At 35.0% G+C, this 22,880-nt stretch overlaps 4 protein-coding genes across 5 annotated transcripts in view; 2 read left to right on the plus strand and 2 right to left on the minus strand.

The window, feature by feature from the left end:
• The first annotated feature begins 2,563 nt into the window (after nucleotides 1-2,563).
• On the plus strand, nucleotides 2,564-11,634 carry LOC108763108 (uncharacterized). 2 transcript variants are annotated; one of them, XM_018510455.1, is made up of 8 exons: nucleotides 2,564-3,051; nucleotides 3,566-7,612; nucleotides 7,766-7,935; nucleotides 8,013-8,188; nucleotides 9,045-9,255; nucleotides 9,336-9,479; nucleotides 11,172-11,342; nucleotides 11,431-11,634. In XM_018510455.1, the coding sequence occupies exons 2-7, from the start codon at nucleotides 3,616-3,618 to the stop codon at nucleotides 11,322-11,324; spliced, it is 4,851 nt and encodes a 1,616-aa protein (XP_018365957.1). In that variant the 5' UTR covers nucleotides 2,564-3,051; nucleotides 3,566-3,615; the 3' UTR covers nucleotides 11,325-11,342; nucleotides 11,431-11,634. The 2 variants fall into 2 exon arrangements, with proteins under 2 accessions (XP_018365957.1, XP_018365958.1); XM_018510456.1 differs by having other exon boundaries at nucleotides 3,566-7,606.
• On the minus strand, nucleotides 9,608-10,950 carry LOC108763109 (uncharacterized). Its single transcript, XM_018510457.1, has 4 exons — nucleotides 10,661-10,950; nucleotides 10,388-10,576; nucleotides 10,111-10,314; nucleotides 9,608-9,816 (listed from the first exon to the last, which is right to left on the minus strand). The coding sequence occupies exons 1-4, from the start codon at nucleotides 10,784-10,786 to the stop codon at nucleotides 9,637-9,639; spliced, it is 699 nt and encodes a 232-aa protein (XP_018365959.1). The 5' UTR covers nucleotides 10,787-10,950; the 3' UTR covers nucleotides 9,608-9,636.
• A 214-nt stretch (nucleotides 11,635-11,848) lies between the features above and the next one.
• LOC108763116 (uncharacterized) lies at nucleotides 11,849-13,014 on the plus strand. Its single transcript, XM_018510474.1, has 3 exons — nucleotides 11,849-12,191; nucleotides 12,310-12,538; nucleotides 12,685-13,014. Exons 1-3 carry the CDS (start codon nucleotides 12,034-12,036, stop codon nucleotides 12,775-12,777), a joined length of 480 nt encoding a protein of 159 aa, XP_018365976.1. The 5' UTR covers nucleotides 11,849-12,033; the 3' UTR covers nucleotides 12,778-13,014.
• A 686-nt stretch (nucleotides 13,015-13,700) lies between these two features.
• Unc-76 (fasciculation and elongation protein Unc-76) overlaps nucleotides 13,701-22,880 on the minus strand; it is a 13,245-nt gene continuing 4,065 nt past the window's right edge. Inside the window, exons 3-9 of the mRNA XM_018510473.1 lie at nucleotides 15,139-15,261; nucleotides 14,810-14,966; nucleotides 14,613-14,721; nucleotides 14,238-14,500; nucleotides 13,988-14,063; nucleotides 13,860-13,925; nucleotides 13,701-13,730 (exon numbers count right to left, since the gene is read on the minus strand). Coding sequence (XP_018365975.1) covers nucleotides 13,714-13,730; nucleotides 13,860-13,925; nucleotides 13,988-14,063; nucleotides 14,238-14,500; nucleotides 14,613-14,721; nucleotides 14,810-14,966; nucleotides 15,139-15,261 — 811 coding nt within the window. The 3' untranslated portion in view covers nucleotides 13,701-13,713. The remainder of the gene's footprint in view (nucleotides 13,731-13,859; nucleotides 13,926-13,987; nucleotides 14,064-14,237; nucleotides 14,501-14,612; nucleotides 14,722-14,809; nucleotides 14,967-15,138; nucleotides 15,262-22,880) is intronic.

Consider the following 22,880-nt stretch of genomic DNA (forward strand, 5'->3'; position numbering starts at 1 on the left):
GTGATCAAAATTGACGCTTGGTATTCGTCAATTTTGATCATGTGACCTGTTTTGACGCTGAAAATGAGCGTCGAGCGTCAGCGTGAAAAGGCACCTTTACGTATGGTTTTACGGTCTCTATTGTGATTGGTCGATTCGCTTACTGCTTAAGTCTTAGTCCGGATCTACAATAGGGTTTTAAGCCTTAAGCCATAAGAAATGGGCGAATCACAGTCGCTTATTCTTCTCGAATTCAATTGTAATTGGTCAATTTCTTATGGCTTAAGGCTTAAAACACCTATTGTAGATCCGGGGTTACGCCTTAAGTTTTTTTATGTGCCATGGCCTTTAAGCGGGGAACTCAGACTCTTGCATAACGCATAACACATGAGGCATAAGAAATTGAACCAACTACAGTTCTCTATTACATGGAAGGGAAAGAAACGGAGAACTTCGATTGGTACATATTCTTATGATTAGTCGGTTCCAGGTGGCGCGGTGTGTAGAAGAAGCCAGAAGGTTTATTCGCGTCGCATGCTCCAACTAGAGTCCTAGATTTATCTACGCGGAGGCACTCGGGTGATGTTTCCGAACGCAGCCCAAGAGGAAAGAAGAGGAAAAAAGATGAACTGGTGCAAAAGTTCAGTTAAAAAGATCAGGCCTAATTACCATAAAAAATTGGCATCACGTGACATTTTTGCTGCCGCAGCGTGCTGCGCATGAAAAGGCACCTTAAAGGTAAATTTTCACGAGCGCTCAACCCAGCTGTTTCAGCGATTAAAAGAATCACGTGGTCAAAATTGACGAATATCAAGCGTCCAATTTGATCACGTGATCCTTTTGTCGCTGAAACAGCCGATTAGAGCAGCTTGTGAAAATTTACCTTAAGGGTGCCGTCACATGCGGCGTAACCTGCGTAAGCGTAACCTGTGTATTCTAGTAATTTACTAGAATACGTTATTTTTTATTTACTAGAATACGCCATTCTGAAAGCCCGCATTCACATTGAGCGTATTTCGCGGAAGATTAGAGAAGTGCGGAACTAATGCAACCAATTGCTGATTAGAATTTCTGTTGTACACTCTAACAGAAATGCTAAATAAATTTACGATTGGTTTTCGTAAACTACGCATTTCGAAAAGTACGCCTCATGGGGAACCGGTACCTTTCCATCGTATATATATGAGCGGATGATCGAATAAATTATTAAAATCGGAACATTTTGTGAAACCACTCTTAGGCTTATTCGACGCGTTTTTGCATGAAACAAAAGAATTTGGCGAAAAAAAAACGTCATTCTGCCTTGTGATCTGAGATATTAAACGTTAAAGTTGATGACTATTGAGGTTAGGAAATTTGTCACAGAGGCAAAATGAAGTCTATAATTGTACTGTTCCACATGGGTTTCGACTTTTCACGCGACGCACGACTTTTATAATTGTACTGTTACAAAATCGAAACCCTTGTACATTTCTTCAGAGAGAATAAACTAAAATGAGCCAGAAATTAGATTCGACGCATAGTGGTTCTATCATGTTTCGGCTTAACAACAAAATAGCGTAAAAAGCATAAGTCCGGATCTACAATAGATGTTTTAAGCTTTAAGCCGCAAGAAATTGACCAACTACATTCGAATACGAGGAGAATAATTGATTGCGATTCGTTCATTCCTTATGGCTTAAGGCTTAAAAATCTATTGTAGATCTGGGGTAAAGTGACTAGACAGAAATTGATGTTCAAGTGAAATGATATGATTGGTCGGCGCAAGTTACGCACTCTTGCATGACGCATAATGCATAAAGGAATCAACCAATCAAAATTCTTCTTTTTCATGGAATGGGAGGAAAGGAAAGATTCTGATTAGTTGATTCGCTTAGCCCGGATCCTCATACGGGCAATAGCGCTTTGACACCGAACGCTGATTGGTGAAAAACGGATGATGGGGGTAAATTTTACCCCCACAATCGGGGCTTTTCACCAATTAGAGCTCTGTGTCAGAGCGCTGTTGCCTGTATGAGAATCCGGGCTTATGCACTATGCGTTATGCGTTATGCAAAAGTGTGTGCTGCGGCCTTAAAGCCTATCGCACATGAAATGCATAATAGAACATAAACATAACATAAGACCGCTGGACCAATGAGCATCCAGCATTAAGTCACCATATTGATTTACATAAGATGTTCATTGGTCGGACGGTCTTATATTATGTTTATGCTCTAATATGCATTTCATGTGCGATAGGCTTTAGCCCGGATCCTCATACGGGCAACAGTTCTTCGACACAGAGCTCTGATTGGTGAAAAGCCGGTTGTGGGGGTAAAATTTACCCCCATCAACCGTTTTTCACCAATCAGCGTTCGGTGTCAAAGCGCTGTTGCCCGTATGAGGATCCGGGCTCAAGGCCCGTCTACAATACACGGAGTAAGAAGTAAGAGTAAGAAATTGACCAATCACAGTCGAAGGTGAGAAGAATAATCGACTGTGATTGGTCAATTTCTTACTCTTACTTCTTACTCCGTGCATTGTAGACGGGCCTTCAGAGTCTGTGCTCCGGCCATATTTCCTAAACTTGGAGTTCGGGCCTCGGGGCTCGGGGCCACTCAGGGCAGTGTAGGCAACCGAATTCAGTATTTCATGTAAATCACACGTAATCGTCATTCATTAGTGTGTCGCGTCAAGCGTAGCGGGTCTGAGTCTGAGCAGAGATAACTAGCGTACGTTAATCAACGATTAAACCGGAGCCGTTTCACGGAAGCTGTAGAATTGCGTATCGTTCATCCCGCGCGCGATAATCGATATCGAGGGCGTATCAGTAATACGCGATCGTAAGGTCTTATTCAAGGTACAGTATTCAAGTTACCGTCTACGCACGTCTACGGCGCGTGGCTTCTGGCTTGTTCTTGTAAACATGGTGTTTGGACTCGTCGGGATAATTGTTTTTTTCCACGGGCCCAATTAAGCTCCGCGCGAGCGATCTTGCGGGTAAGAATCGCGCAGCCGCTTTCTGAGAAGACCGGCGTGTATCATGTGATTCTTACTGGAATACAAGTATGGACACATTTCCGTTTCACGGTGAGTTTGTTATATTCTGCCATTTGGACCGCTCATTGAGTTTCGTGTTTTCGGAATATCGCTCAAATCGGTGGGATGGCCTGGAGGGATTAGAGGGGGGAGGGGAGGGCCGATATTGACCACTATGCTATTTGTTCTTTTTGTATTAGTCAAGTTTGCTCGCGTGCTATCATAAGGTTTGTTTTTTATTTTTGCACTGGACTGCACTGAAACTATCACTTTCGTCAGATATCAAATATATACCTGTTCCAAAAGTATATACTAGTTCAGCTATAAAATAACAGACCTTTGAACCGCTTACTTTTTATATATGAATTAAACCGTTTTTATCGTTAGTTAAATAAATTGTACATTAGATTTTAGCCTCATCCACTTGCAACTTACATTTTGGTTATAAGATTAATCGTGTTACTATATGGATTATCACGGGTATTTGTACAAGATTATACTTATTAGGTTATGGCTAATTATTCAATACATGAGATTTATATTATGATATTTTCTTGTAAAACAGGAAACCGTATGATTTAGTAATAAAAGTTTGGGGTATCTTGGTACTTTACCATGGAGCAATCAGACTCGTCTGTCCTGACAGTTCACGAGATTCAAACGGATGACTCGCAAGTAGCTCAGACCACCGAACGAGATATAAAAGTCACTGCAGAAAGTGCTCAAGATTTACCAAAGGTGTGCAAGCTACCGTCAGAGTCTACATTGACAGTAGACAATACCGATTTTGGTACAGTAGTTAAGTCAGAAGATTACATAGAAACAAGCCACAGTGAGGTATCTAAAGAAGTAGCTAAAGAAATTGATGACACCAATAATCAAGTGGAATCTGAATCAACGGAGCCAAACACAGAGATATATAAATCAGAACAAGAAGAGATCCAAATCTATGATTTAAAAGATAAGGTAAATTCGAATCATGAATTACAACACTTGTCCACCGAGGAAGACCAAAGCCTAAATGTGATAACTGAATCTAAAATAATAAAAGAAGATGAAGGAGCAACAGAGGCAACAGAGAAAACAGAGGCAAAGGAGACAACAGAGACAAAGGAGGCAATGGATAATCTAGAAAATGACTGTAATGTAATAGAGGACGTGAATCAATCCGATTCTAGAGATAAGCAGGATGTAGCACCAGATGAGTCTAGACTTAGTAAACATGGGGGCCAGAGTCATGACGTATGTGAGTCAGTTGAAGAAGCAATCAAGGAAATGCATGATAACGATAGTAATCAGAATAACTCTGCAACTAATGCTGAACTAGCTAAGTTAGTGCAAGAAGAAACAGAGGTAGTTGTGGTAGTAGAGACTATACCAGTTGCGACTGATGCAACAGCGGATAATTTTATCGTTACTTTAGAAGGGAAAGATGCTAATAAGGAATGCAACCAAGAAAATGTTACTTTGCAAGAAAAACAAATTGTGGAATCTGACCATGGGAACAATGAGATTGATCTAATTCATTACAGCCAAGAAAGTGATGATACCATAATAGAAGTAACAGAAGTCATAGATGCTCCTCTTGACGAACAATTTAAACAAAGTAACGTGGACTATAGAGACAGTAATAAATGTGATAAGAAATCTATAAAACTAATCGACGGGAAAATTGCAATAGACGAAAGTATAAATGATGAAAATATTAAAGTAAAAACAGCTGGTAGTAAAACTTTGATTAATTCTGGAAAAAAAGATAAAGAAGATATCGCTATTATTATAGATGAGAAAATCATAATTACAGAGGTTGAGTCAGCAGTTGAGTCAACAGATCTGCCACAAATTGAAAATACCCATAAAAATACTGTTAAGAAGATAACTGAGCATAAACAAGATGATACCTCTGTTGACAAAGTGTCAGCAATGGATTCATCGACGAAGAAAAGGAGCTTTATCCAAGATATATTTGACGATTGGGGTGTTGAGAATACTGACGAAGATACGCAATCAAGTTCAAAGGTGCAAGACTCTGTCGAGATCGAATTAAAAAGCCTAATGGATGAGGCAAAGACGGAGCAAACTGTTTCGAGTGAATCAGTTGTAACTTTTCAAGAAAAAGTCTCTTCTGCAGATGAAGAATATGACGAGACACACAATATTGTAAGTACAATCGAGAAGAGTACAACGAAGCAGTCGACTGAAGAAACAGAAAATCAAAAGAAAAACAAAGCTATTAATAAGGATGCAATGTCATTGAATAAAGATGAAACGAATTCTCCTGTGCCACCTGTGAACAAATCTTCACGAAGTATGGATACGCATCCGGTTAACGCGTCGCCGCACGATACTACAGTTCCTAAAAGCCGCGCTCGGCATTTAACGAGTCAGATAGCGTCACCAGCAGAAGTGACGGAGGTGTTGAAGGAACGTTTTCGCGAAAAGCAGAAGAGCGTAGAGGCATCCCGCGGACCAGACATATTCTTTGTGAAAAAATTAACGCAAAGGCTGTCTAGTAAATTGGGAGGTAGCACAGTAAATCCAATACCAAAACTTATACCATTGCCACAGCAAATTGCTTCTTCAAATCCACCTCCCTCTTCTGTTGCTGCATCATCGGCATCGGAAAACTGTGATAAAAAGGAAGCGGAAAACACAACAACGGAAGCTAGCAAGGATAGTAATTCTGACAACAAAGAACTATTGGCCATCTTAGAGGGTGACATTGATCCTGACTGGTCTATTTTGAAGCCACCAGTTCTCACAGAAGAAAGCAAAACAGCGTCAAATACCGTGGAACACTCCGAACAAAGCAATCCACCAAAACTCGATCCGTTAGTTGAACGAGAATTGGCGCTGAAACAACTCCTTGAATTGCCCATATCACCGTCCAAGAAGATTCCACCGCGGAAAAAGAAAACGTTCCGAGCAGCGTCTGGTAAAGCATCTAAGGACGCGACGACTGTCGCGAAAGGTTCGCTTGCTGCACAGCGAAAGGAGGCTAATATAGATTTAGCGAGTGAAAATACGCAACCAAATGCAAAATCCGTTGGTATTGATCTGAATCCTTTACCTCACGAAAAGAATCAAGAGCAGATAAGCATACGAATGGAAGAGTCGAGATCAGGCAGAAAACGTAAACCTACCGAAAAAGCAAGGGAGCATGAAGAAAATACGATAAAACGGCAGAAAGTATATAGAGGTAAAGTTTCGATAAATAAGAAACAAATGGAAGAAAAGTCCGTCTCTAGTGATAGCTCGACGATTGAAAATCATGTTGCGACAAGTGATACGACGAACGTTGCTGTAAATAATGAAAAAATTGTCACGAAAGAAGTAACAGGTAAACAGTCCGAGAATAAAATAGATTCGGTTTCTAATAAAATTGAAGATTCTTCTTCAAAACGGCCGAAACTTGGTCTTGCTAAAAAAGGACCGATAGCTAAGAAGAAAATGGTAGTCAAGAAGTTGCTGCGCCAAAAAGTGCCAACTGATAAGAAATCTGTTCAGCTGAAAACTAAATTGACTCCGTCGCCGAAGAAGACACCTCCGAAAGCTGTCTCAAAATCGCTAAAGCGGACGCCCGAAGGTCCATCCGGTGACGTGAAACCTAAGAAGAAGAACATAAATGAGATAGATAGATTGTTGCAGGACGAAGGTGTTGTCAATTTACTGTACGATGTAGAGCAGCCGGATAGAAAACGCCTGGTTCCTATCACAAAGTCACGAGCGAAAGTAATGGATCTGCAGAAAGTGCAACGTGAACTTAAAATCAGAAAAAAATTGGTTCGCAATGCTGTGTTGCGATTACGTACGTCAACAACCGCAGATGTCACGAAAGTGTCACCGAGGTCGAAGAGAACGACGATTCATGCAGCTGATGTTCAAGATAAAAAGGTAGAGCAGGTTTCTTCACCAAAAGCTTCTGCATCACCCACGGAATTTATTCTTCCCGCAAAGATACGTAATGCGGCTGATGCGTCCATTATCGTGAGGAGACACTCGTCTAGTTCATTTTCGAGTGCATCTGGAAGTCCCAGAGTTAGCGTTGATGCACCTGAAAAATTTACAGAAGCTGTCAAGTCGGAAGACGGAACAGTTCATTCGTTGAGATCTGCTAAAAAGAGACGAGATTCACAAGATGAGAAAATTAATAATATGAAGAAAAAGAAGAAAACTATACAAAAGTCCGATACCGATGTTACTGTTACTAATACCAGTACCATCTCTACTATAACTACTTCAGTTGCCAGCAATACTATTGCTAATAATACGGAAGAAAAAGTTAATGTCGTGCGTCCTGGTAAGAAATCGGAAATCAAGAAAATGGACAAGATTGGAAAGCAACAGGAAAACATTCCCGCAGTTGAAGACAATGTTTCGAGTAAAGTTACAACCCGATCGTCGAATGGTGCAGTACCAGGGAAGGTAACAGCGAAGAGCAAAAAACTTATGAGAAGCAAAGTGACTTTTGCTAGGGCAAATGAGCTCGATAATGCTGAGGATTCTTTGAAAAATGAGGATGAATTATCTGCTTGTCTTGCTGAAGCAGCTACTGCTCTTTCAGTCGTCAATGCCAGAAATGGTGCGACTACGCGAAAGAGCAAAGGTAAAGGTAAACACTTCTATCTCAATAATATTTTTTTTTTGTAAAACTAAAAATATAATAATTTATTTACTTTTCCATATGAAAAAACGTTAAAATGTTAAAAGTAATTTAAAAGCAATTTGATACGAACTATATGCTAAATATCATACAATATTTCAGTAAATACAAATACCATGAAAACATTGGATATAGATAGTAACAAAATGAAAACGGAAATGCAAAGTCAATTCAGTAATAAGGAAATAAATGTGCGACGCCATGGTAATCTCGTACAATTAATACTTACGCCATCCTCTTCAACAAAAATAAGAAATGCTCTTTCATTGCAAGTAAGTAGTTTTACACTTAAGACAATCTCCAAACTCCGTTATAAACTGTTAAACATAATTCCTTTAATGGTATTAAGGTAATGCAAGAATTCAAAGAGGCTCTGTCGATATTAAAAAGAGATGACGAATGTAGAGTAGTACTCTTAACATCTACGGGTACAAGCTTTTGTGAAGGTCTTGATCTTTCAACATTATTGCATTCAAATAAGGATGAACGACGATCCGTCGCTCAAGAGTTGGCACATGCTGTCAAGTATGTATTTAAACTTGTGTAAACACAATTTAATATAATACTTTATATAGTTGATGCAATACTTTATATATATGGTAAATGGGGTGAATATGCCACACTTAAACGAAATTAGATTTTTGAGTAATTATTCAATTTAAAATAATTTTACATACTGATCTTCTTCTTCCATCCTTTATCTATCATTTGTGTATAATTAGAATCGAATATATTCATTTTTTGTTATTAAAAATAAAGAAATACGAAAGTGCTGAAAATTGGGTAATATACCACCATGCTGGTAATATGCCACATACAAAAAATACAATATATTCAATGTATAATGTGTATAATATGTATATATATTTGTATATGTATGTATATATATATATATACAAATATGTACCTATATATTAGAGAAAATGCCTACTGGCATTTAACCCCAACAAAAGTAGTGACACATTGCCCCAAGACGTCATTTCATCTTATGATGAGCCTGTACAGTACGACTGTTAAGAAAATGAATCAACGATGTACTGAATATTTTCATTTTAACCTACTCTAATAGATTAACAAGCTAATCGAGCTAAATATTGTGTAATGTTTAAATAATAACTTACATAAAGCACTATAAAAGTTATAAGAAGCACATTTTCATATACCATGCCGTCATATTTACCTCATAAAAACAATACTGTTGCCAGGAAATTGTTGCTATTTATGCAATATGTTAAGCACACAATTATACACAATGTTGTAGCACTGACGCAAGCGCTGCTAATCAGTATCATTGTAAAACAAAACGTGTGGCATATTCCCCACACTGGCGTATTACCCGCACTTACTCTAGTTTATTTTATTGAATTTTTTTTCTTTTTAGGGATTTTATAAAAAGCTTAGCTACTTTCAATAAACCTATAGTGGCTGGCGTACAAGGTGCAGCAATTGGACTTGGAGTGACAATGTTGCCTCTTTTTGACCTTGTAATCGCTAGCGATAAGGCAACGTTCTGTACGCCTTACGGGAAATTAGGACAAATTGCCGAAGGTGCTGCAGTCTTTACTTTATCACACATACTAGGCAGTGCAATTGTAAGTCGTAAGCAACTTTTTACAGCATTTATAACATAACGTGAAAATAATAGAAAAACAACATCTATACATTTCGATAGACGAGTGAACTTCTTTTGGGTGGAAGAACTCTAACAGCAAGTGAAGCATTAAGAGCCGGTCTCGTTACCCGAGTTTTATGGCCTGATCGGTTTCAAGTCGAATTATTACCATCGTTAAGGGCTATGAGTGATCAATCATCACAGGTAAGTTACATATGTATAACAATGTTTCTTGATTTTAATTTTATTAATGCTTTTGCAATATATTTTACGAGATATATATTGTATTTTACGTACATATATAATATCGCTAAACTTTTGAGTTTTTTTACATTCATTAAATTATAGTAGTTTTATATATTTAATAACGGTAACAATAAGCCATATAAGCAGGTCCAGAATAGAGCAGTTCCTGTACATTTACTTGTGTCTTATTTTTGAAAACGCATAAATGTTTTTCTGGACATGTACATCTATAATATGTTGAATATAAATCAGATCGTATGTAGCCGCAAAACTCCAAAGTCTCGCACATTCTTTTCTGCATTAAAAAGTTCGAATTCAGTAAATAACATGTTGATAAATGAAAGAATATTAAATACTACTATCAGAATAAAATAAAATTATAAATCTTGTCTATTCCTGCATGGTTCAAATGTTTTTCTTTTCAGAGAGTACAAGAGAGAATTAATGGTTTTATATATTATAAATTATACAACAAAAAGTGTGTATAAATTATGCAGATTTATGAACATGGAAAATACTTGTAATTAACTCGTAAAATGCAGAAACGATTTTCTCTCTGTGCATTATATTACACATATAAAATGCATACCTTGACACATCTGAATATTTGAACAACACCATGCTCTTTGTATGTGTATTTTTGCAACTTCCAGTAATGTGTTTGCGGACATACGCAATTTATTGTCACATTGTACGGTATTATATAATTATTATTTGTATCACCTTCCCCATGTACTATCACTGCCTCTTGTTTATGCGCGCATGTCTCCAGTTTCGTGAATTGTGTACAGAACTGTATCAGGAAACGTAACTGTCAGAAATGTTTTAAAAAAGATATTTTTTTAATTACTTAATTTTCTCGATACCTTCAGAATGGATTTATTATTGAGGAACATGGTTGAGTTATTAAAAGTTTTTGTCCATTGCCACGGACATTCGCTCCCATTGGGACAGTGGCAAAGCCTTTCCGTCAATCTAGACATCCAAAATCGGTCATGAATTACATTGCATACCTCGTAAGGTTCACAGTTGTGTAAATCGCTTTCTCCTTCAACCTGTTTTGATTCAAGAAATTTGTCGTTTATGCCGTTATTCATTTACAAGAACTATATTTATATAGTATATTTTTGTATACAAACTCCTTTCATATACTTGAACGTAATATTATTAGCCTTACTGCTAATTGTCGTGTATACACTGACACTCGCGCTTATCAGAGAAACGAAGAAACAAGTTTTGATAAACATATTTACAATCGTGTGCATACTTGACTGCGCTAGATCCGATTGTCACAAGCAAGATTATATTAACGCAAATGGCAGCAATAATGCTAGTAATATTCTTGATTCTACGTGTGCACCCACATGACTCGTAATTACGAAATATTTTAATATTCATGGCATTGTCTTCGCTTCATTTGTAAGATACAGAAATATGAGCATACGATAAATCAAAGTGTTGATAATAAAAACTATGTTTTCTACAATATTGCACATATTTGAATAAATTTGATATAAGCACAGATTTAACAAAGAAAATAAAAGAAAGTATTTGTATAGGATATTGTAAAATGAGAGAATCGTTTCTGCATATACATACAATTATAATTTTTTAAGTTACTAATTATTTTTTAAAATAAAACTTTTTTAGTCCATGGAAGCAACAAAGGCTCTGCTACGTCACAGTCTGCGGAAAAAATTAGATGCTGCACTTGAATCAGAAACATACTTATTAATTCAACATTGGTGTTCCATAGAATGCCAGACTGCTATAAAGGCTTACATTGATGGAAAAATTGAATAAACGACAGTCTTATACATGGTAAAATATTACAATTTATATACATATATATACACACACATTGTAATTTATTATAATGAATTACTTATTGTGAAAATATTAATTTCAGTGTACTACTGTTTAATGTGGTTTTGCAATCCGTGTTAAAAGTCAGAAGTGACAAGTTCGTGAATATTGATGGAGATAATAACACAAAAATCGACATATAAAATCGATGTCATATAAACAATTTTTGATGCGACATTCTACGTCAATGCACTGTATAAGATATAATTTAGATATAAGATATAAATATTGAGAATCACTCAAAAAGATGGACTATTTTATTATTAGATCTTTTAGATATAAATTTATTATTCATAAATATATATGTATATATATTTACATATATATGTATATGTATGGTGTGTGTATGTGATATATATGCATATATTCTTCTGCATTATATTATTGTTAGATTAAAATAAAGGTACATTCATTGTAAGAATCAAATTAAATTTCTGATATATTGTTTTATCGAATTCATTGGCTTGTATGAATTTATGTGTATTTGCGAAGACTTGTGCGACTGTTTAAAAAGAAGTTCGAAAATCGCACATAAACAAACTTCACAATTCAAACAGCCAATGGATCTATTTTCTTCCTTGTAGAACAATATTTGTGCATGAAATTTTCGCAAAATTGACAAGTATTTATTATTTATTCGAAAGAAATGGCAGCACCGGAAATGCCATGTACTTATGAGTTTTCCAAAGGCTATGGCACCGGTGTGGCAGAAGCGCTTGGAAACTGGGGCTTCTCTAACAGAACATGTAGCGCCGGCCAAGAGTTACAACGTTTAAAGTGTCTCTTTGCAAAAATGGATTCTTTGTGAGGAAAACATGCATTTTATTCAATGACAAAGGATTAAATTGATAAATTGCTGGTCTTAAGGAAAAATTCGACTAGAACCGTAAAGAAATAAAAGAAACGCCTTGATTAATTTCAGACGCAGCGACAAACCGGTGATGTGTGTTAAATACGATCGCAGATACGATCCTGAAGCATGGTATGTTAAGCCTAGTCCTGATGAATGTAAACCAGCGTGGACATTTCCTATAAAGAGGCCTCTGATTACTTACTGTTCGACCGCTACAATTATGAAAGTTTCCAATATGCGTGAGATCAGACCGGACTTTATGTTTGTTATTCCTGGCCGCAGCTATGTTCAACAGGGTGTATGTATATATTCTTTTAATGAGTTTAATCATTTAAAGCGAGCTAGCAGAATTTTTATTATAGATCGATATATTATCATATAAATTTTGGATATATATTGTACCTTATACTAGATACTCCATACAATTATATAATTTATTTTTAGACGACTAAATGGTATCGTCGAGGTTCAAACTGTTGTTGTCAACCTAGCTGTCTAGCCCCACAATGTCCTGTACGATACTCTTGTGAAAGCTAATCTTTAAAATTTTTATATAATTGTAATCGTACTTAATGACAATGATAACGTCGAACTGAATTTATTTCTGACTTTTTTTCTAATAAAATGTAATATTTGCACAATATATACATATATATATATTAAATTCTGAAATATGTTAGTAATTAAAAAAAAAATCGCGGTGGAGGAATCAAGGTATAAGGACACAAGTGACGATGCAATTGAGTTAACAAAAATTATATCTGAGAGCAATGAGGTCGTTTAATTTATTTTTTTTGTTTTACTTTAACAAACACAGTGTTCCGAGCTTTTGCGCGTTGCGTGAGAACAATTACATTATCGAATGGTGAGGCAAGTGATTTAACTGACCGTCACTGCAAGATTTTCACTCTTTGAGCTGATATATATATATTGGTGAATGGAGTATCTTTAGATACTAGCTAGCGTTACAACAATGTACACTAATTCGAATTCCTTAAATAGAAATCGATCTACACAAGTAGCATTTTGTAAGATCCTACATAAGGAGCTCTGTGCTGACTTTGCGATGACTCTGCATAAAAGCTTTCCCTCGGGATTCTTATGTACAAGAAAAAATATACAAAAAACTGAATTGATATGAGTCATGGTACAATATAAATATGAAAACTGTCTGAAAACGACGTACGATTTACGCGAGTCAATAATATATGTTATACGAGTTATTAAAAATATATACTTATGATATCTTAAGCAAGTAATATACATATCGTAATGTATAAATTAAGACTAGATAGAATATCGGAGACCTTATCTACTTCTACAGCCAATATAATAATCGAGTGTGACTGAAGTACAACTTATAAACTAGTTACGCAATAACATGCGGCACAATAACGGCTGAAAGCGTACTGGCAAGAAGAAGAGAGCACATGGTATTTTGTTGACATTTCATTTTTTTCCACATATTTTGCCTTAAGTCGGGCATAACACTGAAATCGGAGAAGCAATTTTGTAAGTACTTTTCAAAAATACTTATCATGATTTATAACACGTTCGAGTTGAAAAATTGTTAATATTTGCAATAGGATTTAGTAAAATTGAATTGAAAATCTAATTACCTTTGAGTATATAATCTGTTAGTAAAGTGGGTACTGTCGGGCTATCCTCGCTAATGGCCTTTAATACTGCAAATGAACATATACATTGATATGTGTAGTTAGATACAAAATTATAATTAAATACTTACTTTTGATAAGTACTTGCAAGGCTTGATTATCTGGCGGACCACTGTCTGTATGATATGGAATAACGGTCGTCAGGTACTGTAATAAAAATGAAAATTTCCATTTTCTCTAAATTGTACAATTAAATTACTGAAAACTGACTTTTTAAATTAAAGATTTAATTTTCTGTAAAAGAGTATTCGTAATTTAACGCTTAATAGATGAATGCGTAAAATGTTTACTATGTAAGTGCAATTCTATACAGTGGTATACCTTCGGCTCCTGCAAAGACCTATGTTGTGGTAATGGACTAGTACCATTCTGCATTTGATTTCTTTTCTTTGTAACATGATGCTGCCTACGTCGATTTTGCACAGCCAACAGTAAAGAGATAAACTGGTTTTTGAGTTCCTTTTCATATTCTAATTCGTCTCGAAGTGCAAGCTCGGCGATCAGTGTTTCGCTCAAAGCCGCAACCAAGGATTCCATTTCTCCAAAAAGTTCAGTCAGTTGACTGGAGGAAAGTTGCTTTAATTCTAAAAATACATTCAACGTTTTATGTTTTTATTTTAGAAATTAATTGATTTTTATATCATTATATTTAACATGAATACTTTTATGTCATATAATTACTATTTCGAAACATACTTTTTTCATGAAGTGGTGATCCAAGTACTTCTCTACTTCTTTCCAAAGCCTCATCGCTGTCTAATAAAGAACCCTCTGAATCCGGCGATCTTTCCATTGACGGACTTTCCTACGGTGGCGACAAGATACAAAATCATTAATCACTCGTTTAGTCATTATTACATCGGCAAGAATACTTGATTGCGCCAAGGTTATACCTGCATTATGTCATCTATCTCGCGAAGAACTTCCTCTGCAGTCTTCAGCGGCTCTTCCGGACTGTGAGTATCGGTACTGCTGGATAAGATTAAAGCATGCATGTCCAAATCTGTGGCAACTGCCTCGTCTTCGCTACTTAAATCTTCCAGTTCGGGTCTACAGAAAACAAAAAAACGGAAGTATTGAAACGAAAGTAAGAATTTACGAACGTGAGAGGCGAAATCAGAAAATCTGTTTTTAAAAATGTGTAATCGCTACAAGGTAAACTTTTCACAAATAATTATACTTGTGACAAATAATCAAATGTGCAAAAAACAAACGTATCTACCTTTCAGTCGAAGTAGGTGCTTCGTTCAAATTCAAAGCGGGCATATGCATTTTCCGCGCGTAGGATTTGCTCCAATCGATGGGTAATATATTCCCGAAAGTTCCGGTGATCGTCCACCACATCCTGTAAAAAATACAATGTTTAACATATACGGTTATTAACACGCAAGGAATCTCTTGGCGTTTTCTAAGGGCAATTGTTTGCTTTATCTTAGTAATCGCTTATATTAAAGGTTTATATCATTTAATATACGTAAATAGATGTGGAATCTCTTCACAGATGACTCATATCCTCTAATTCACAGTCTCTAGTCGAGGAAATTAATGTACTTTAAATGTACTTATGTGTCATCGACTTTTATCGCTCATCTGCTGAATGTTTCATTTAGAATTACTGCATCTTCTTCTGTTTTATTTTAATTTTTATTTGAAAAATTCTGAAGCATGTAGTTGATTTTTTTTGTAATAAGTCGATACAATTTTCTTGAATGTATAAGAGGGAATTGTCTTATAGCTTTAACTTCAAAATTACATAAATAATCGAAAATACATAATGGTGTTAACTATTTTATTAATACCAAGATAACGAGATTATTTCAGAACACTTTTTAAAATTTTTATTTTATTTTATTTTTCCTCCTTTCACAATTTTTTTATTCTGATAGATAAATATTTTTTGCCAAGCGTTTTTGTGTAAATTGAATCGAAAAGTTTTCTACCATTTTGCAATTTTCGTAATAGTTAACAAGATATTAATTGAGGGGATGGGCGGAATAAAAGCCTAATTATAAAATCTTGATATTAATAAAAATTAAAATAACCTGCTACTCTTTTATTATACACAAATGAGTATAGTATCGAATGAATTTATGTAATGTCTTTAAGAAGTTACATGTTACAATACTTTTTTATTACGATAAATATTACATGAAAAAGCTAATTGCCGGAAAAAGGACCTAAGTAGAATTATGCCTTTATTCCGCTTATCCCCTCAATTACTAAAAATCGCTGAATATCAGTTTTCAATAATTTTTTACTCAAATACTATTAAAAATTGCTTATTTTCTTCTTATAAAATTCTAAAAATTTTTTCAGAATCTTTAAATACCGCATTTTCTCACGTTGGTAAAAATAGTTGCCAATAAGAAAATGCAATACTAAAAAGCTGATAAAAAGTTCTGAAAAAATTCTTAAAGCTCTATGAGAAGAAAATAAACAATTTTTATATCTTGCTGTTTTTTTGTAAAATTGATAGTATTTGAGTAAAAAATTATTGAAGACCAAATATTCGACAATTTTTAGTAATTAATATCTCATTAACTATTGCGAAAATTGCAAAATGATAGAGGATTTTTCGACTTACTTTAGTCTCCTCTATCTACATAAAAGCGCTTAGCAAAAAATTGCGGGACACCCTGTATATAAACTGTATTTTCTAATTTCTCTCTTTTTCTCTTTTTGCATATATACAATGGATAAAGAAAATGTTTGCTCATAGAGATGTCATAACAGTTTCCGGCGTTCATCAAAAGGTTAATGAGGACGTATGACAGAAATGTCGCGTAATTTTAGCGTGAAGGACATGATTTACGAGATATTACAAGAGCATGACGTGTAATGCGCGATCAATAAATGCAGATGTTCCTATGAGGATGATATAATGCCACGATATTATCTATTGAGTCATGCCAATGTATGTTGTTCTACAATGTAGAAATACGCATTTGGAACATTCTATATATAGTTATCGTCAGAGACAGGTTTCTCATTCAGGAAGAGTCTTCGTCTTTTTAATACCGCGTCTGTTTATATCATTAATATAAACTAAAAAAATATAATATAAATATCATTAATACCCGTGAGCATTCCCATTAGGATACATTTGGGACACCCTCTATGGTGATGAGAGCGACAGACTTTCTAGGACGCCGCGTGAATCATTGCAGGCTGTGGGCGTTTCCTGCGTTACGCATTGTACGTGTACGCACTGCATAGATAAGACGTTTAATCAAGTGCAAACAAAACGTAAGTCAATGACGTTACGGCGATAATATGTTTTCTAAAGGAAGTAATTTTTCATGCGAAGAACGGCCAGAGCGAAGACTCCTCGCGGCGCGAATTTGCGAACAATGTATCTCGTGGGAGCCGAGCAGCAAAAACGACATTCAGAGGCCTGTAATATCCTCAGAAACTGAAATATCAATTGATCATTAACTTCCTTTACTGCTTCTCCTTCAAATGTCCTCTCACAATCGATGGGCGACAGAAACCATGTATTTTAAAAGTCGTCTAAAAAGCTCTGTCTTTCTTAAAATATCTCTCAATTCCGCTAACGTGAAATATTCGCCGTTTCACGAATCTTCCCTGTACTTTCTCCAAATGTTAAATGGACAGTCGACAGAGAAAGATTACAATTTCTTATTTTTTTATCAATTAATATTTCTCAGAAAGTTCAAATCAGTTTTTACTTACATATGAATTCTTTAGACTTAAATGTAAAATATATAAATTAAAAACTTTTAATTTTTGTTTAAAAAAATGGTATAAAGAAATATTTTAAGCTAGTAAAGTCATTAAAATCTCTATTTATATTGAGAATACTAGATATTTCGGTGTTTATTTTGTTCAAAATTTGCATGTAGTACCTATATATGTATAGAAAATATTATGTGTAGAAAAAGAAAAACGGTAGCAACGGATATCAAAGAGTCAACGCATTGATCGACCATTTGATGCCGTGGGTTAATAAATCGAGGTCAACTCAGTCCACTTGAGTCCCTGATTAATGTAAAGTGGCTTTATCTCCAGTGTACACGTTGTTCATATCGAAAAGGCCAGACATTTTTATATCGCACAGTACGTACAAAGTCAAGCTAATTTTTAATCTCTGAACGTTCGCAAAAAGTACAGTGAATAAGAAAGGATAAAAGGAAGCTGAGTGATGTAAAATTAGCTTAATCTCGAAAAATTGGGATTTCGCAATTTTGCACAAATAACTCTTATCAGTCAGTTATCTTCTAAATTCGCTTGCTTCCTACAAAAATCACGAGAGAGAGAGAGAGAGAGAGAAAGAGAATATTAAAAAAATTATAGGTTCTTTTCTTAATTAAAATCAGATAAATTTTCATATACGCATATATATATAGCCTTCGCGTATAAATTTATCCCCGTAACACCCCGTAAATGTGATCGCAGCTATCTGAGGCGCATGCGCGCCGATATTGACGTTCGCCCTCTGTTTGGAGGGTGGTGTAGCTCGATACGAACGAAGGAGCAAAACAGAGATTAAATTTTCATGTCATGCGTTTTCGTCAGTATCAAAACACTTATAAAACGTAGTATCAGTTAAGGAAGTGATTCCAAACTTCTGTCTATCGAATCAGAAATCTGACGCAAATCAATTAATGAAAAAAAAGAAAAAACACATTTTGTATATATTTTTATATTATATACATATATAGTAATTATTTCCGGAAAGAATATATTAATTTCTATATAAGATTCTACACATAAAACTCGAAAGCCAAACTGACAAACTAATCCACTTTTTACATATTTTATATTTTAATATTATAAAATAATTGGGGTAATTATATATATAATTATATATATATATATAATATATATATTATATAGCTTTATCAATTTTCTCTACTTCTTATTTCAACCAATCAATTTGGTTTCTGGGAAGCTTATACTTATATCGGTCGCACGCGATGATGACCCGTGTCCACGCAAATCATTAAGGGGATCTATTAATCTCCGTTCGACACGCGTTTCCGGTGCGGCCAGTACTTGGACGCCGCGTTCAGCCTCGCGCTAGAAAGTGCGGCTGGAAAATTACGAGGAAACTGCATTTAAACGCGTTGGATCGCGACGAACAGCGTAATATACGAATGGAGAATGTAAGCGCTTCACGAACGTGTGCCCTCACATCGCTACCGCGGCTTTGTCGCAATCACAATCAGGTCGATGACCTTATTAGTCACCGGAATGGAGAGAACGTGCCATTTGAATAATGCCACCCTCGCCAAACGCCCTTTCATAACGCCATGGTAAATCGGAGCCGATCAATGGCACTTGGGATCGCTTGTTCGAAACAAACCATGAATCTCGAAAGGTAGAGTTTCTTGAGAGAAGAGAAAAAGATACCTGCCGATTGTGTTTATTTAGAGTGATTCTTCTTTCATTTATTGCAATCTGCTTTAAGTTTTCTTGAGTCATGGGCGTAGCCAGGCAGTGCCTTCCCCTCTAAATCTTAAAGAAGAACAAAAATAATTACAGAAGAATTACAAATTTACAGATTATGCTTAATGAGTATTAGCAAGAAATTAATTTTAGAACAACAAAAAGAATTGTGGAGGTGAAAGTTACAGAAAGATTTTCTGAGAATTCAAGATGGTTAGTGTTGTAAATGTAATTTTTCTAGTTCGAAGAAACAGTTTACTATTTTAAGAGAGAAAAATAAAGTAAATTATAGTAAATTAAATATGCGATTTTATAATTTACTTGTTAATTAATTAGAAAAAAAATAATATAAGACAAAACAAGTTCAACAATTCATTCGATTACCTTCCTTCCCCCATATTCAAGAATCTCAATTTTAATTTGCTCCTCTCCCTCTAAATAAAATCCTGGCTACGCCCATGTTCTGAGCTGTAATATTTTTCTTTTCAAAGGGATTTTTTCACAACTCGTGATCATGAACAGCCAAATTCTTAAAATCTTCTTGCAATTTAATAAAAAATATATGCATTATTCTTTTTCATCGGTAAACAACAAAAATGGCATGAAGATCATAGAAGACATATTTTTAAAAAAACCAGCGCATATATGGTTTATCTCGCGCACTTGCAAAGGATGTGTAGGAAATTAACGAACCGATCGAAAATCGCGCAATACTTCCGCACGACGGCGGATGATGAGGCGAATGATCCAATGTAAATTTAACAGCTTTGTGCGTGGTTGCGCGCGGAAGAAGAGACAATTTCGCGCTTCGTTGAATTTCACCTGCTGTCGCTTGGTTATGCTCGTTAGGACGTGCAGTCTTGCCTTGTCGGTGAGCATGTTGCGACTGTAATTTACACTCTGCGACTAAAATATTTGCCGAGATCGTCTATGGCAGAGTGAAGCCTCGACCCCTCAAAATGATCAAAAATCCGTAAAACTGAGCAAGCTCCGAAACGTTGTATGATGCGTGTTTACATTGAGAGAAACATGTACTAAATTCTAATAAATAATAGTTTGAATATAACATTTATTTGCGGAAAATAAAATATGTAATACTCAATTAAATTAAGTTCTTATCAAATATTGTAAAATAAAATAAGTTCTTATCAAATATTGTAAAATAAATATAGTATACCAAATAAATGTATGTTTACATTTATTCAATTGACGCTATTCAAACAAATATTTATTAAAATTTAGTACCTTCTCTGCATAGGTAATTATAATGTCTATTTTATTAATATTCCAAAACTTTCAGATAAATTGTCAGTTTAATAAATGAAATTAATTGTAAGAGAATCGGGAAAGTGACGGATTACTTTTTCAGTCAAATCAGAAATGACATCATATTAGAAATTACGTCATATCGTACTGAGTAAATATGTAGTCTAACTTGTGTCTATGACGCAGCTCGAATCATGCCTACGTCAACATGTCTCGCCGGAGATGTTCGTCAAGGTTGCCTTGAAAAATCTGACTCGCTGCTTAGAAGTATGCGTTCATAGCCGATAAGAAGATTTAGAAGACCTATCAAATATAAAGTGTCACCAAGTATTATTATTAGAAAAATAAATATTAATTATTATAAAATCCAATTAAATCTTCTTTAAATTCTACAATATTAAACTAAAAGTGCTAAGACAATGGATTCTTGAATTTATAAGCGTCTTATTATTTTCATTGAGATAATTCATACATTTTATTTAACGTCTTTTATCTACAATATTTACACAAAAAAATTAATAGATAAATGGATATTAACGTTTCGCGGAAAAACAGTATCAAAATAGTAATTTTATTGTCAAACAATTGGATTAAGGAGATGTTCATATTTGAATTATAAAATCGAGATGCATTTTTGTATATCAAGCGGCGACGCTGTGGCTACTTTGGAGAGAAAGCTACATGTGCCGTAAACATCGCGTAGAGAGTACTAACGGTGTCGACACACTTCTTCCATTGGGAAATCGATTACTGTCGAGTATCAAGAAGATATTCCATTTTCTATTATCCATTTCACATTTTTTAAAAAATACGTCTGTCTCAAATGACGAGATCAAAATGTTGCATTGGTATTCATACTCATAAATGAACATGCATGATATGTATAGCAAAGGAAGAACCTTCCAGTTCACACACAGAAAAATACATACTATAGGTACGTAAATAATAATTACTTGTGTCAGATATTTCAAAAGTTCACATATTCGTAAATCTAGCTTAAATTTCACAAACATCAAATTAATTCAAAATATATTCTGAATTCTACACTAACAATAAGAAAAAAATGTACTAAATTTTAACTAATATTTATTTAAATAGTGCACTTAAATATTTATTTACCGTAAATAAATATTTACTCGATAAAAAAAGATTATTAAATCAAATTAATGGTTCTTGTACCAAATAAATATAGATTTATATTTAAAAAATATTTAGTTGATACTAATCAATATACTAAGATCATTATCGAGAAAATATTCTTTGTTAAAGATAACCGTTACTTAAGAAAAAAAAAAAAGAAAATAAATTGAGTAATCACTTTTCTTAGTAATAAAATGACATTTTTTAATGTGTAATTTAATTTAAAACTACGTCACGTATAAAACGATTTCGAACATTTTTAATACGAGTCTCTCAACTAAACGCTTCGCTAATACAGATGTGAAACCATATATCTAATTAGGTTGCACTATGCTGCAGTACCGCATTAAACGGAGCATCAAATGAAATTGCTGACGTGCTTTAAAGAAAGAGAAGTACAAGAAGAAAGAGAGAGTGCGAGTAAGCGAGGAGCAATCAAGATGAAAGATAGATTACTGGACCGCGTTCTACTCTCTGGATAGGAATGCTACCCGTTATTGCGTATTATGTATCATGCGTGTTATGACGAGCAAACGGGTTAACGGGTAATGCAATAAGTGATTATTTCCGCTGTAGCAATCGTCACTTTCCAGCTAAGAAACGGAATCGTGAGGGAGCCGGAGTCCGCAAAACGTAAACGTTGATTTTAATACGCACGCGTTTACCTAGTAATTTTCTCAGCCGAGCGTGTATTCTACGCGTCGTCGACACATCGTTGATTTATTTCCCGTGTGTACTCTACGCAGTGAAACCGGTATATACTCGTAACTGAGTTTTCGTTATATAAAACCGAAAAACCGCATGATTGTACGCATGAAGATTTGCGACCACTTATGAATACGGTTAATTAGGGTTGATTAAAATAATTGCGTCAATGAGGTCAAACGCGTACGCAATGATGATGATTTTTAACGACGATGAAAACTCTTACCTATATAATTATCAACTCGTAGTACACGCGATGATATCCCGGTCCTTTAGAGACTTTGCCACGAACAATTTAGTCAAAATAAGAGTGAAAAAGAAGGGTGTTAGTTAAGTATGTTCCCAAACTCAACAGAGCGATTCTTTGGTTTATTTAAAGTAAAAAAGTCTATATAAACATGTGTCCTAAACGGCTTAGTTTCCGAAATAAAAAAATTTAAACGT

Source organism: Trachymyrmex cornetzi, unplaced genomic scaffold (assembly GCF_001594075.2).
Source record: "Trachymyrmex cornetzi isolate Tcor2-1 unplaced genomic scaffold, Tcor1.1 scaffold335, whole genome shotgun sequence".
In the NCBI taxonomy this organism is placed as follows: domain Eukaryota; kingdom Metazoa; phylum Arthropoda; class Insecta; order Hymenoptera; family Formicidae; genus Trachymyrmex; species Trachymyrmex cornetzi.